At 38.4% G+C, this 15879-nt stretch overlaps 1 protein-coding gene across 2 annotated transcripts in view; it reads left to right on the top strand.

Moving 5' to 3' along the window:
- The first annotated feature begins 10208 nt into the window (after positions 1-10208).
- Vbp1 (VHL binding protein 1) overlaps positions 10209-15879 on the top strand; it is a 34380-nt gene continuing 28709 nt past the window's right edge. For both annotated transcript variants that reach the window (XM_021721251.3, XM_005342016.5), the window contains exon 1: positions 10209-10366. In XM_021721251.3, the coding sequence (XP_021576926.2) occupies positions 10277-10366 (90 nt within the window). In that variant the 5' untranslated portion in view covers positions 10209-10276. The remainder of the gene's footprint in view (positions 10367-15879) is intronic.

Genomic DNA, 15879 nt, shown 5'->3' with positions numbered 1-15879 from the left:
CTTTTTTTCAAAAAAATATTTTTAGTTGTTGATGGACCTTTATTTTATTTATTTGTATGTGGTGCTGAGAATCAAAACCAGTGTCTCACGCATGCTAGGCAAACACTCTACCGCTGAGCCACAACCCCCAACCCCTAGCAGGGTCTCTAATCTAATGCCTAAGTCTTTGATCCACACAGAATTGAATTTTGTGCAGGGTGAAAGATGGGTTTGATTTCATTCTTCTACATATGGATTTATAGTTTTCCCTACAGCTTTTGTTGAAGAGGCTATCTTTTCTTCAATGTATGTTTATGGTGCCTTTCTCTAGTATGAGATAACTGTATTTATGTGGGCTTGTCTCTGTGTTTTCTGTTCCATTTGTCTTCATGTCTGTTTTTGTGCTAATACCATACTACTTTTGTTACTATGGCTCTGTAGTATAATTTAAGGTCTGGTATTGTGATACCTTCTGCTTCACTTTTTTTGTTTGTTTGTTTGTTTTGGTCATGGGATTGAACTCTGGGGGCACTCAACCACTGAGCCACATCCCATCCCTGTTTTGTATTTTATTTAGAGACAGGGCTTCACTGAGTTGCTTAGCGCCTCACCATTGCCGAGGCTGCCTTTGAACTTGTAATCCTCCTGCCTCAGCCTCCCGAGCTGCTGGGATTACGGGTGTGTGTTACTGCACTGGGCCCATGTATACTTCTGCATCCCAGTCTGTTTCACTTTTCTCCCTAAGTATGGTCCTAAGTATTGCTTTGGCAGTTCTGGACCTCGTATTTTTCCAAATGAATTTATTTTATGACTGCTTTTTCTATTTCTTTGAAGAACATCATTGGAATTTTAATAGGAAGTGGATTAAATCTGTATTATGCTTTTGGTAGTATGGCCATTTTTTAAATATATGCTTTTAAAAATACCTTTATTAATTAATTTATTTTTGTTTTTATGTGGTGCTGAGGATCTAACCCAGGGCTTCACATGTCCTAGGAGAGTGCTCTACCTCTGAGCCACGATCCCTGCACAATATTAATTCTGCCTATCCAAGAACACTCTTCCCTAGTTTTCTAAGAGGTTCCTGAGAGTGCTTGCTTACAAGGCCCCATTCCCCCCACCCTGCTAATTGTGTGTGTGTGTGTGTGTGTCTGTCCTTGTCTTCACACACACACACACACACACACACACACACACACACACACACATATATACTTCCTTTAACTGGACTGCTTAAAGTCAGACTGTCTCTCATCCCCACCTTTTTTATCTTCTCTTCCTGGCCCTTCACCTGCAACCTCTTCCTGTTCAGGTTTCCTGAGGGTGATCAGAGTACCCCACACTGTTCAAAACTGTTATACTCCCTCCTTTAGCTGGGCTTATTATCCTGGCAAGTTTAGTAGCTCTTTCTCTGTGTTACTTTGTCCCATACCCCTACCTGCTGATATACTCCTTTAGCCTCTAGTTTCATCTCTCTCCAGTTCTCTGGTCTTATTCTGGATTTCTTTCCTCTTCCCCATCAGTCTTCAGCCCCATCCCCTTTACTTGGCCTTTTAATTCTACCCTTTCCTTGTACATGTTTTGAGTTTATCAGAAGGTCACAAACTAATACACACTGGTATTACTGCCCTGGTAGCAGCAATAGCTTCATCTCAGTCTAAGTCACTGTTTCCTCCTACATTTCCTTCTTCTAAGACCCTCTCCTCAGTTTTCTAGTTCTACATTCTCTCTTTAGTTTTCTGCCCCTCCCCCAGTCCTTTGTGTCTACATCTATCCTTAATCATCTATCCCAACCCTTCTCCTTTAGTCCTCCACTGTCCCTTTCAATATCTGGTGGCTATGGATGCCTACATGTCCAAGAATGGACACCAAGTTTACCTGTCCTAGGCCTCCTGGTCTGGCAGCAGTAATAGAATCAATAATAACTCATCTCTGTTTCACTCAAATCCTTCCATCACGTTTGTTAATTAGTTCCTCTATGAAATTTTCTGGCTTTGTAGTATTTAACAAGGATTTCTTCTCACCTATTAAACATTGACTTAAGTGTCTTCTGCTTATAGTTTGCTGAGATAAATTTTAAAAATTAGGAATGGGTATTAAATATGTTTATCAAATATGTTTTTGGAATCTAACAAGATCATATTTTTGTCTTGAATACAAGACAAGCACTCTTACCAACTGATCTATATCCCTAGCCTATCTTATATAACAATAAATTATTGCATTCTGGGACAAACTTTAATTAGGTACTTACATTTCTTTTAATGTAGTTCCTGGTTCAATTGATTAGGTATCATTAAAATGAGATTTTTAAACACATAAGTGAGATTGGTTGGGATTGATAAATTTTTTTTTCTGTGAAGGTCCAGATAGTGAATACATTAGGCATTCTTTATAATAATCTTTTTTGTAACTACTTAATTTGTACTTCTGTTTGATACTCAGTATAAATACATAAGTGAATGACAATTGGCTGAAGGCCTCTCAAACTTTATTTTTGGACACTGAAATTTGAATTTTCTATAATTTTCACATGTCTTAAAACATTATATTTGTTTTTATTTTTCCCCAACCTTTTAAAAACCATTCTTAGCCCATAGGCCATACATGAACAGACAGTAAGCTGGATTTGGCACACAGGTGCACAGGTGAGATAGTTTATCTATCTTGGGGTCTATATTTTCTTTTTGAGGACCATCTTCAACTGATTTTAAAATCAGTTTTTTTGGGGGGGTAACTGTGGAATGAACCCAGGGGCACTCAACCACTGAGTCCCATCCCCAGCCCTATTTTGTATTTTATTAGAGACAGAGTCTCACTGAGTTGCTTAGCTCCTTGCAGTTGCTTGAGGCTGTCTTTGAACTCACAATCCTCCCGTCTCAGCCTCCCGAGCTGCTGGGATAATAGGCATGTACCACTATGCTTGGCTTCTTTTTAATGTAGGCACTCAGTGTTATAAAATTTCCTCTTAATACTACTTTCATACTGATACGTTGTATATCTGTTCTCAGTTGTTTCCAAGAATTAATTTCTTTCTTTTCTTTTTGGTACTGGGGATTGAACTCGGGGGCACTCAACCACTGAGCCACATCCCCAGCCTGATTTTTTTTTTAAAGAGAGAGTGAGAGAGGAGAGAGAGAGAGAGAGAGAGAGAGAGAGAGAGAGAGAGAGAGAGAGAGAATTTTTAATATTTATTTTTTAGTTCTCGGCGGACACAACAGCTTTGTTGGTATGTGGTGCTGAGGATGGAACCCGGGCCACACGCATGCCAGGCGAGGGCGCTACCGCTTGAGCCACATCCCCAGCCCTGATTTTGTATTTTATTTAGAGACAGAGTCTCAGTGAGTTGCTTAGCGTCTCACTGTTGCTGAGGCTGCCTTTGAACTTGTGATCCTCCTGTTTCAGCCTTCTGAGCCACTAGGATTACAGGTGTGTGCTACTGCACCAGGCTAAAATCAGCTTTTATATTAATAGTGCTCTATGACCTGGGGAACTTCGTATCATTTTCTGTACTTTGGTTTTTTTTTTTCTTTTTTTCTTGCCAGGGATTGAACCCAGGGGCACTCAACCACTGAGCCACATCCCTAGCACTTTCTATATTTTATTTAGAGACAGGGTTTATGCAAGTTGCTTAGGGCCTCTGTAGGTTGTTGAGGCCAGCTTTCAACTTGAGATCCTCCTGCCTCAGACTCCTGAGCCAATAGGATTACAGATGTGCACTACCATGCACAACCATTTTCTGTACTTTTTAACAGTTAAAATTGCAAAAGAAGTATCTGCTCACTGAATGTGGTAGAACTAGTCCATAATGCTGTCTATACTTGGTACCTCTCTATTTTTGCCCTCCAATTAATGAAGTTCTTCTCCTTGTAAGCTTTCAACTTATAAAACTATTAAGCTTTGATTTAAAACCTATTATAGATATGAAGAGGTCAATCCATTGAATATTCTTGTTTCCTGATGATACCATGGGTAGTGTAGCTATATGGCTGTGGTGTTGAAAACAGATTGTACTGAGGAAAATTTGACTGTTGGAAGTAAGTTCTCTTGTCCAGTTAAGAGCTGATATGGCTTTTGTAGCTAGTGGTGAATGAAAGGAGACTAACTTGCATGGGGTCATTACAAATGCTACATAAAACTGGAAATGGTCCACAGGGTCAGGAAGATTTTCCTTCAGGAACCTAGACATGAACAGTACGTGGTGTTTACTTGGTGGGTAGTGAGATAAGGAGATAAAATATTTCAGACATAGGGAGTGTTCCCAGGCTTGTGTATAGATTAAATTAGATGGAATGTTGTAGGTCCTTGGGGCACACTGGGAAAACACCACCAAAATTTTTGCAATGAAACTAAAAATAGGCTCTGAAAGATGTTTCTGGTGCTTTTTCTCTTCTGTCATTCTGCCCTTCAATTTGAGATCAGTTCAAATGTTTAAAAATGCCTTGTGACAGATTACTATGATTGAAAAAATGGATAATAAGGGCAAGGCTCCTGCCTTGAAGGTCCTTAGTCTTGGAAGGAGATGGACTCCAAACCGTTATGTAATTGCCCCAGTTGCTTCTCTCCAGGATGATCAAGGCATAACTCAGTTCCTTATTTCTACTATATGCCTTTGCTGTGCTCTGATTTCCTGTTGTTTCTGGCGTTGTTCCTGTCTCTCACTCCTTTCCCAAGAAAGGCCAATTCATATTTCTACTCTTTCCGTACTCTAGTTGTGTCTACTTGGGGGCTGGGTTTTCATATTGCACACAACTTTTGTCATATTAACTATATTCTTTGCTGCTTTAGCTACTTTTTTACCTTAATTTTTCTTCAAAAAAACCCCCCAAAATATAAAAGAATGTATGCATTATCAAATATGTATGGTGCCTCTGTGTATATAAGGACAGCCTGTAGTTCCACTTCTTAGGCACTTTCAAAGTAATTTATTATATATATATATATATATATATATATATATATATATATATAATATGTAAAAATTTATAAAAATATATTAATAAATATAATAAAGATTATTATATTTAAAATCATTATTAAACATATCCACATTATGAATACATATAGATGTATGGTAAATGATGGGAATTTACAATGTATGGGATAAAAATGACTTGTAGAAAGGATAGGATACCTTGTAACAAACATTACACCTGGTTTATGAGATACGTTCAGTGTCAGAATTTGCTAGTGAGCTTAGTCTTCATGTTCACATGAACTAATTATAACTAACTCAATTCTTTGAGAATGCAACTTCAAGGAGGCACTGGAAACACAAAGAGAAAGAAAAGTCCTTGTCCCCTCAAAACTTTTGATTAGTTGGGAAAATGATTTAAAAATACAGCAGTTATGTGATTACCATGTGATGCAATGTGATGTACTAAATGACATAGGAATATGAATAGGAAGCGCTCTATATAGCTTTGAATGGAAGGTTTTAGAAGGTTACACAGAGAGGACACTTGATTTGGTCCTTGAAATGCAAAAGGTTGAAAGATGAGACATTCCAGGCAGATGATACAACATAGGCAAAGGCTTTGGTGGGGAAGGATTTGGTGGGTTCACAGACCCAGGAGAGAGGGATAGAGACAGCGAGGGAGTGTTAGTTCAGTGTGAATGGACTCAGGAAGTTGGCAGGAGAGTAGAGGATCTGATGGAAAATCTAAGTAGTCTGTTCTTGTGGGAAACACATTTTATTAAGGGAATAAATTGTCAAGAATTATGTGTTCTAGAACTGTGAAGAGGTGATAAAGTTTAAATGTATCATAAGTGAGGTGCCCCAATTTGACAGGGCTAATGCCTTATAAAAAGAAGAGACAGAATGCCCTCACTATGCTGGATCTTGACCTTGGACCTTCACCTTCCAGAAGTGTGAGAAAATACAGTTCTGTTATTTAAGTCACTTAGTCTGTGGTATTTCATAGTAGTCAGTCTGAGCAAACTAATACATGATGCCATATAATAAAGAGGGAAGGGGCCTAGTGCTGGTCTGGATGTCTGAGAAGACTGGGTGAGATTGGAACACTGAGAAGAAGATGGGCCTAGCGGGAAGGAGGAGACAGGTGGAGCTGAATGTCTGAGGGGAAATGCTTGACTGGAGGACTGAGAAAATGTGGGGTTGGAGTAATGCATAGAAAGTACCATCTGGATGACTGAGGGAGGGGCTGGAGGCTAAGGTGAAAGTAGTTGGAGGATTTGGGAGAAAGGGCAAGGTTGGAGGATGGGAGAGACTTGAAGTATAGGACTGAGATAATGTAGAATGATTGGAGGATGAGGAGAAGATCTAGATGATCATGACCGAGAAGAGGTTGGGGTTGGAGAAGAGACAGGGTTGGAGGACTGAGAAAATGTGGCATGACTGAGGAGCCTGGGAAGTGAGAGGAACTGGAGGACTGGGGAAAGAATACAGTTGGAGGACTAAGAAAATGGGGTAGAATTGGAGAACTAAGGAGAGGGTAGTAGGAGATGGGGATGTGGGACACACTAGTACTGCTATCAACCTAATTTAAGACTTGTGTGTCAACGGTGGGCCCTCTGAGAATCATCATTACCTACATAAGAGGACTTACCTCGCATCATTTTTCACTAGTTGTTTGGTCCATATAGGTGCTGCTTCAAATCTAGTTATGACTCTCAGGGCCTCATCCCCTCGGAGTTGCCATGGGGTAAAAATTTACCTCTTCCTGTCCTCATAGAGAGGATCGTTGTATCATTTCTGACATGTTATTTCCTCGTTGGACCCTCTGGCCTCTCAGCATATAATAGATGTAGCAGCTTTCTAAGCAACTGCAAGCAGAGGGCAATGGTTGCTCATGATTCCCTGCTAGGACCAGGGGCCCTCAGTAACATAAGCTCATGTGGGTATTATCAATGGAGTCATTAAAGCTAAGAGCATATGCTTTGCAGTCAGCTTGGGGACAGATCTGATTATTTATAAGCTATGGAATCTTAGGCCAGTTATTTTAACATTGTTAAGGCTCAGTTTTCTGTGTTTTAAAATATGCATAATAATAAGTCTTTCGGCAGTATTAAGTGGGTTACATGGAATTACATCTATAAATTACTTGGCTTTGTGCTTGATACCTAGTAAGTCCTCAATATATGTTATCATTTAGAAATTATGTTTTTATGCATTTAAATGTTATATATGCTCTTGAGATTACTTACATCTATTGTACTGTACTTTGTAATGCTATACTACTGGGTATGTCTTCTCAAATCCATATGACTTGATATCAGCTGTGGTAGTAGTGTTTATCTCACAGAAATAGGCAAATGTTACAAAATAAAGCTTGATTTATGGCTTGTCACTCCAGACTTAAGAAAGTGATAGAGAAACTGTGACTAAATGTAGATTTTATTTTAAAGTAGGTTATGTATGTAGCCATTACGCTGTGAAAAACACAAAAATTAGGCAATTATTTTCTGGTATCTGAAAACCAGTATCCAGTTCAGCAAAGGAATCACATATCATTGATGAATGACTAAATGCCAAGACATACATTTTTTCCATATTACTTTTCTTATTACTTAAAATGAAAACATCAAGTTGGGTGCCATGGTGCATTCTTGTAATCCCAGTGATTTAGGGAGGCTGAGGCAGGAGGATCTCAAGTTCAAAGCTAGCCTCAGCAACTTAGTGAGGCCCTAAGCAATTCAAAGAGACCCTGTGTCTAATAAAAAACAAAAAAGGGCTGGGGATGTGGCTCAGTGGTTAAGCATCCCTGGGTTCAATCTCCAGCACCCCCACGCCCAGCCGGAAAAAAAATAAAAAGAAGAAAAAGGAAAACATCAACCAACATTCATGTTAAATTTTTTTTAAATTTTCTTGAAAGAGAGAACTTTTTAATATTTATTTTTTAGTTTTCGGCAGACATAACATCTTTGTTTTTGTATGTGGTGCTGAGGATTGAACCTGGGCCGCACGCATGCCAGGCAAGCACACTACCGCTTGAGCCACATCCCCAGCCCCAACATTCATGTTAAAACTGTAAAACTGCACAAGTTCAACAATTGCGACTAGAGGTTGTCCAGGCATATGTTTGGCCAAAAATTAACAAAAACATGTTGTGAGAATTTGGTTGTGTTTTTAGAAAAATTGTTTACTGAAATATGTGTTTTAAGATTCTTTTTGTTTTGTTTTAAATTGTCCATAGTGAAAAGCTACAATCACTTTAAAATTCATTTAAAAACATTTAAAAATGGTTTTGCTAAGGCTAGAGCTGTAGCTCAGTGGCAGAGCACTTGCCTAGCATGTATGAGGCCCTGGGTTTGATCCTCAGCACCACATAAAGATAAATAAAAATAATAGAGTCATTGTGTTCCAACTACAACTAATTTTTTAAAATAAAAAAATGCTTTTGTAAAGCATTCCAAAGATTATTTATAAAAGTCATGATATGCTGAAGGGTTAATGGAGAACAATCATATTTAAATTCAGGTAATAGAACTGGAGTTGGCAGGAAGGGAGGGAGATTTTTTTTAAATATTTTTTTTTTAGTTATAGGTGGACACAATGTCTTTATTTTACTTTATGTGGTGCTGAGGATTGAACCCAGTGCCTCACACATGCTAGGTAAGCACTCTACCTCTGAGCCACAACCCCAGACCCCAGGTATTTTTTTTAAAGTGGGAGATAAAAAAGTGACATTTAGAGTTGATAAGCTTAGTATACTGTTGGAAAAGCTGTTGCCATGTGATGAAAAAAGTAAGGAGTCAGAATGAATTTGCATATAACTTTGTAATTAAGAGAAACCTAGAAGGGAAATATATTCTGCAGTGTAATATAGAAATCATTTTTCTATACCTGTAAGGGAGTAAAACATAAGGTAAGATTTTTGTTCCAAGGTATAGAATAAAACCTGGCTGTAAGACCCAAATAATATATCTCTTACATGAATTATTACAGATTGGATTTAGTGATGATTTGGAAAAATGTTTTTAAAGTTTGGAGTAAAGACAGTATTAGTAATAACAAATATGAATGCAGATATGGGTTAATTAAGTGGGATCAAATTGTGTGTGTGGGAGGGAGTTGGGGAGGGAAAGATGGGAGATTGTTTTATGTAAATGTTTTCCTGTAGAAACATTACCTATTTTTCACTTTTTTTCCCCTCGTTTTTGGACAGTGTTGAGATCAGGTATAGTTTTAAAGAATACAGTTCGAATCTATTTTTTCCTTGCTGGAATAGAGCATTGTGGTACTTAAAGCTGTTGGCCAGAGGTTGACAGGTCTTTACTCTTCCAAGGCAAATAGCCTGGAAGTCTTTAGAGAGGTAGTTTGGAATTCCAGCTTCATTTAATTTCTACCTGTACTATTTTGGAGATACTGCAAACTCTCTGAGCCTTAGTTCCCTTATTTACAATAGTAGGATGCCAATGTCCTGCTTTTTAATATAAAGACAGGTATTTCTACGTATGCCTGTATGTGCATGATCATGTATTAATTATCCGTGGAGACAAACTGGTTTACAATGATTGCCTCTGAGAAGGGAGACGGATTTTGCTAACGATAGAAGTTGTGGGAGGGGCTGAAGTCCTGAAAAACAGTTCTGTGAAAGCAAAGTCAGGGACAGACACTGTGTTAGATGTCTGAAAAGAGATCAAAGAATACTTATGTGGGCCTGTATGATGCACTAGCTTTTAAAGGGTTGTAGTGGAGGGTAATGTTGGGTAAGTCCTTTAGTCTAGTAGCCTAGATGGAGTTCTTAAGATGTAAACTCTGAAGTTTAGTTTTGTAATGTGGCTGGATTCTGTGCAAAAGTGGCTTTAGAGAAAGGTTGATGCCATCGGTGGGGTATTTATTATCATTAGGCCAATGGCTGTACTCTGAAAACATCAAGGGGCAATAAACTCCTTGGGATAGTGGGAATAGAAAGGCCATATTCATATTGGCGTCTAGGTCCCAGGTTCGGTGGTGTGCACATAAACTTGGGGTCGCTCCATAAGCCATTGTAAAGGGTGTTCCCTGTTTTGGCGTGGTCCGGTAGCCTAGGGTTTTAACCCTGCCCACTCAAATCTCTAGTACGTTTTCCCAGAAGTCCCTATTGGTCCTTCCTGCAACTTCTGATTTTCTTCTGTGTCGCTTCTACGGTTGTCATTCACTTCTGTGCAGCCAATTAGTACGTAGAGGTTGGGCTTAGTCGGCCAAAGGAGAGGCGGTGTCTCTTGCGTAGTCACCAATGAATGCGCAGACTCACGGGGGAGGGAAGGGTCTGTGAGTGCAATCCAGCCAATCACTGATCACGGGTGGCTGGCGCCTCAGCAAGGCAGTTAGCCGAGCGCTTGCTTTCTCAAGATGGCGGCCTCTAAGGACGGTTGCGGCGTCGAAGTGGCTGCAGGGAATGGGCGGCGGCTCCACCTGGGGATTCCTGAGGCTGTATTTGTGGTAAGGGTCGCGCTGTTCCCTGGTATGTTGGCCGGAGGCTGCAATCTGCTTCCTTTCCGGCCCCTACCCGAGCTCGGACTGTTGGGGGAAGGGATTGAACTGAAGGACCAGAAAGGGAGCGATCGTCCGCTTTCCCTCCGGATATCTGAAGCGATTGATCTCTGTTGCAGGTCGCTCTGAATAAACGCAGCCCGAGAAGGTCCTAAAAGAAAACAGGGCCTGGGGCAGGAGGACTGGGGAGCGAGAGCAAGGTCAGAGTGAGGGGGCTTGAGCTGGATGTCTTGAGGGACCGCTCCTTTATTGCCAGGTCCCTTTAGAAAACGCGAGGTAGTGAGTGATCGCACTTCAGCCTAGATGCTGTAAAGACAGATAAGTGAACACTTAGAATACAGTGAGTAGGCAGAACAGTTGGTGGTAAGATGTTAATTAAGGAATGGCACCTTACCAGTTTAAGGAATGCAGAGGTCTCTTGCCTCTGGGAAATGGAAGGAGATGTTGTTAGGGTAACGGTGTAAAATCCTTGTGTCTTGCTAAGGAATCAAGGACTTATCCAGTAGGCAACGAACTGTCATTACACAAGGTATGTACATAAAACCGTGATATGGTCGCATTTACTGAAGAATGAATTATGTGCAGTTGAGAGGAGGTGGGGGACATAATTTGGAGATTTCACGGAATAGGGAGACCAACCCCACGTTTAAACAAAGAGAAGCAAGTAGAAGCTGTCAACCCTGTCTTTTTTACATATCTAGCTATTTTAGAAGCAGCGTTGTAAAACTACCGGAATTATGACAGAAAACCTCTGAATGGCATTCCAGGCCAGCATCAACTGTCTTTCTTCATTTAGTTGTACTAAGCTACTATGAAAACTTAATGGAATTTTGTCCATCTTTTAATTTGAACCAAAAGATATACTATATTGTCTTCTTTTTGTTAATTATGTCTTATCTCTTTCTAAAGATATATTTCTTGTATTTAGAACACACCTTATTTGCGTTTGATGCTTGAATTCTGTAATTATTTTCCTTAATTTTTGATTATTTCACATTTTCTTTCCGAGATATGCCACATTTCTTTACATTTGTCTCTCAACTGATGGTAGCAAGAAATAAAATTTGCAGATTGCCAGGCACTTTCTCAAAGACTTTACAGAATTCTAGGGGATAGTTAGCTATTATAATTCCCATATTGTACATGTTGAAATTGAAAAATAGACCCCTTGAGTATCTTTCTCAAGGTCAGACAGAATGTAAATGAGATATTTACAATTTGAACTTCAGCAAATTGTGGGGCTCCAGAGCCTCTACTTACCCCCTCATGTTCTGCTCTGTGACAAAATTGAGGTAATTCTCTTGGTTTGTGCCATTTATCCTAATCCTAGCATGGTGCCTGACATGTAGTATAACTTGATACTTACTAGTATAGTTAAATTTCCATAGTGCCTTAAATACAACATTCATACTACTTAGCTAGAGATGGCCTCAAAAATCTAATTCAAGAAGGGGCTTTATCTTAAGTTTTTTTTTTTTTGTGAGAGAGGAGAGAGAGAGATAGAGAGAATTTTTAATATTTATTTTTTAGTTCTTGGCGGACACAACATCTTTGTTGGTATGTGATGCTGAGGATCGAACCTGGGCCGCACGCATGCGAGGCAAGCATGCTACCGCTTGAGCCACATCCCCAGCCCCTATCTTAAGTTTTGTCTTAAAATGTGTTGTTTTCCCTAAAAATTTTTTAGTTGTAGTTGGACACAATACATTTATTTATTTATTTATTTATTTATTTATTTATTTATATGTGGTGCTGAAGATCGAACCCAGGGCCTCACATGTGGTAAGCAAACACTCTACCACTGAGCCACAACCCCAGCCCCCTCCCCTAAAATTTTATGAGTTATTTTTTAGACCCTAAAATCCCTACCAGCATGATATAATAAGGAACCCAAATTTTACATCTTTTTATGGTCTCAAATTAATGAGTGACATGGTTTTAGAAAGGGCATTAGATTTTGTATAAATAATAGTTTGACACTTGCCTCTGGTTTCCCATTGCTATTCAGCCTTAACCATATTGTTTTACTACTTTGAACCTGTTTCTTTAACTGAAATAAGAATGACAGTACTTATGACAAAAAAAGCATGCTTTCAGTATTGAAGATATAGTATGTGCTTAGTAAATGTTAGTTTTCCCTATGGCAGGAAGCCATCTATATATCATAGTGGTTAAAAGTCAGACCTGGCTTTTCCTTCAATCCCACTTTTAAATTTTACTTTGCTTGAATTATCCTCTCCACCATTGTTTATCTGATGCCCTTATCAACTTTTAGTATCTGCTTTGGATATTACCTCCCTGTAGATTTTCCTAACTTCTACCCCAGAACAAAATTCGTGGAACTTTTCATCTGTATCCCCACAGCATATGTTGTACACATAGCTAATGTTTGCTCAGTACTCACTACTGCACAGTTATACATAGTTTCCGAAGCATTTCACACAGTCTAACTCTTTTAATTCCCTGTAAGGAAAAGGCACTTTATTTTTTTAAAATATTTTTTTAGTTGTAGATGGACACAATACCTTTATTTATTTATTTATTTTTTCATGTGGTGCTGAGGCTCAAACCCAGTGCCTTGTACTGTGAGGCAAGTGCTCTGCCACCGAGCCACAATCACAGCCCAGAAAAGGCACTCTAATTTCATTATATAAATCAAGAAATTGAGGCAAGGAGGGGTCAGCATATCTAGTATGTGGTAAAGCCAGTATTCAAACTAGGCAATCCCTGTCTCTTTTTAAAAATCTTTTTATTAGTTCATTCTAGTTGTGCATTATAGTGGGGTTCATTTTTATATATTCACAAATGCATATAAGATAATTTGCTCCATTTAAGTCCTCAGTACTTCCCCTTTCTGTCCCCTTCTCCTTCCCCTTGATCCCCTTCCTTTACTCTCTGAGTTGTCTATTTATTGTTGTTTTTGATTGGTGCATTGTAGCTATACATAAAAGTGAAATTCATTGTGATATATTCATACATGCACATGGCGTATCCTTGTCAGAAATTATTTCTATTTTTGATGATTGCCATTCTAACTGGAATGATATAAAATGTCAATGTACTTGTTTTTTAAAAAAAATATTTTTCATTGTAGATGGACACAATACCTTTATTTATTTATTTATTTATTTATTTATTTATTTATTTATTTATTTATTTATTTATATATGGTGTTAAGAATTGAACCCAGGGCCTCACTGTGCTAGGCAATTGTTCTACCACTGAGACACAACTTTAGCTCCCTCAATGTGGTTTTGATTTGCATCTTCCTGATTACTGAGGTGTTGAACAGTTTTTCATATATTTGTTGACTATTTATATTTCTTCTTTTGAGCAATGTCCGTTGAGGTCATTTTACCCATTTGTTGATCGGGTTATTTATATATTTGGTGATTTTTCAGTTCTTTATATATTCTGGCTAATAATTCTCTTTCAGAAGAGTAGCTAGGAAAGATTTTTTTTTGCCATTCTCTAGGCTCTCTCTTTATGCTCTTATTTGTTTCTTTTGCTTTTTAATGTGAGATTCATCCCACTTGGTAATTCTTGGTTTTATTTCTTTTTTTTTTTTTAAAGAGAGAGAGAGAGATTTTACTTTTCGGTGGACACATCATTATTTTTCTTTTTCTTGGGAGGCAGAGAGACAGAGAGAGAATTTTTAATATTTATTTTTTAGTTTTCGGCAGACACAACATCTTTGTTTGTATGTGGTGCTGAGGATCCAACCCGGGCCACACGCATGCCAGGCGAGCGCGCTACCGCTTGAGCCACATCCCCAGCCCTTGGTTTTATTTCTTGCTCTTTAGGAGTTTTGGTGAAGAAGTTCGCCTACACCAGTATGTTGAAGTGCTGACCCTATTTTTTTTCCTAGAAATTGCAATATTTATGGTCTATATTCTAGGTCTTTGATCCACTTTGAGTTGATTTTTGTGCAGGGTGAGGGATATGGATACAGTTTCATTCTACATATGGATAACCAGTTTTCCCAGCACTATGTGTTAAAAAGTCTGTCCTTCTTCCAGTGTATGTTTTTGGCACATTTGTCAAGTATTAGATGACTATAAGTATGTGAGTTTGTCTCTGTGTCTCCTATTTTGTTTCCAGTACCATGAAGGTTTTGTTACTATAGCTCTGTAGTATAATTTGAAGTCAGGTATTGTGATGGCTCCAGCATTGCTCTTTTGGCTTAGAATTGCTTTGGCTGTTCTGGTTCTTTTATTCTTCCAAATGAATTTTAGAACTGTTTTTTTTTTTCTAGTTCTGTGAAGAATGTCATTGGTATTTTGATGGGGAATGCAGTGAATCTGTGTGATGATTTTGGTAGTATGGCCATTTTAACAATATTAATTCTACCTATCCAAGAGCATGGGGAGGTCTTATCATCTTCTGAGGTCTTCTCTAATGTCTTCCTTCAGTGTTCTTTAATTTTCATTGTAGAAGCATTTTATCTTCTTGGTTAAGTTTATTCCCCTGTGTCTTATCCACGTCTTAGGCTGCTGCAATTCTCCTCGCTGAATTCTCCTTGGTGGCATCATAGTTAAGTCCCTTGTTGTGTTTTTCATTTTCTTCATGGACTTCTTTGAGCTAAAATGTTCCTTGATAGCTAATAAGCATAAATATGAATAATGATGTAAAGGTCACAGAAATCATAAGATAATTGAAGTTTCTTATAATTAACTAAAGTTAACACATGCTAGTGGAGTGCTCTGCCGCTGAGCTACAGCCCCAGCCCCTCCATGTATTTTCATGTAGCTTCTGATCCTTATCTAATTAACTAGCTTTTTTCCCCCAAAGACCAGGTATATATTTTTTGAAGAAATTTAGCATTGGTATTACTGTTTTTCTTTTTCTTAATTATTCATTTCCAAACAATTTTATTTTATTTGAACTTCTTGATACTTAAGGAAGCATTTGCAGTTTGCCTTGGAAACCTAATGATCATATTTAACATGCTTTCTATGGCAGAACATGTTGAATTAAAAATAAATAGGAAAATTGATAATTTTGGAATGCAACCTGTTGAATCATATTGAGATTAGTGTCTATGAATAAGCAATATGTTTGGTTGCTGGTAAATTTTATATTTACTACTAGGGCCACATGGGAAATGCATGAAACAGGAAAGGTCATCATTCCCCCCCCCCCCCCCCCCGTTTGTAAATGAAAATTAAATAGGTCTAGATACACTGGTGCACACCTGTAATCCCAGTGATTTGGGAGGCTACAGAAGGAGGATTACAAGTTTGAGGCCAGTCTCAGTGACTAAGTGAGGCCCTTAGGCAACTTAGTGAGACTGTCTCAAAATAAACAATATAAAGGGCTGGGGATATTGCTCAGTGGTAAAGCCCTCTGGGTTCAATCTTCAGGCACAAAAAATAAATAATGAAAATGAATAAAATAGAATTGTGAAAGAATAATAAATTGGCTTCATAATGTATGTGTACTGTCTAAAAAGTGATATTTAA

The sequence above is a fragment of the Ictidomys tridecemlineatus genome, chromosome X (genome assembly GCF_052094955.1).
Source record: "Ictidomys tridecemlineatus isolate mIctTri1 chromosome X, mIctTri1.hap1, whole genome shotgun sequence".
NCBI classification, from domain to species: Eukaryota; Metazoa; Chordata; class Mammalia; order Rodentia; family Sciuridae; genus Ictidomys; species Ictidomys tridecemlineatus.
The sequence above is the reverse complement of the archived record's forward strand: the minus strand, read 5'-3'. Positions and strand labels throughout refer to the sequence as shown.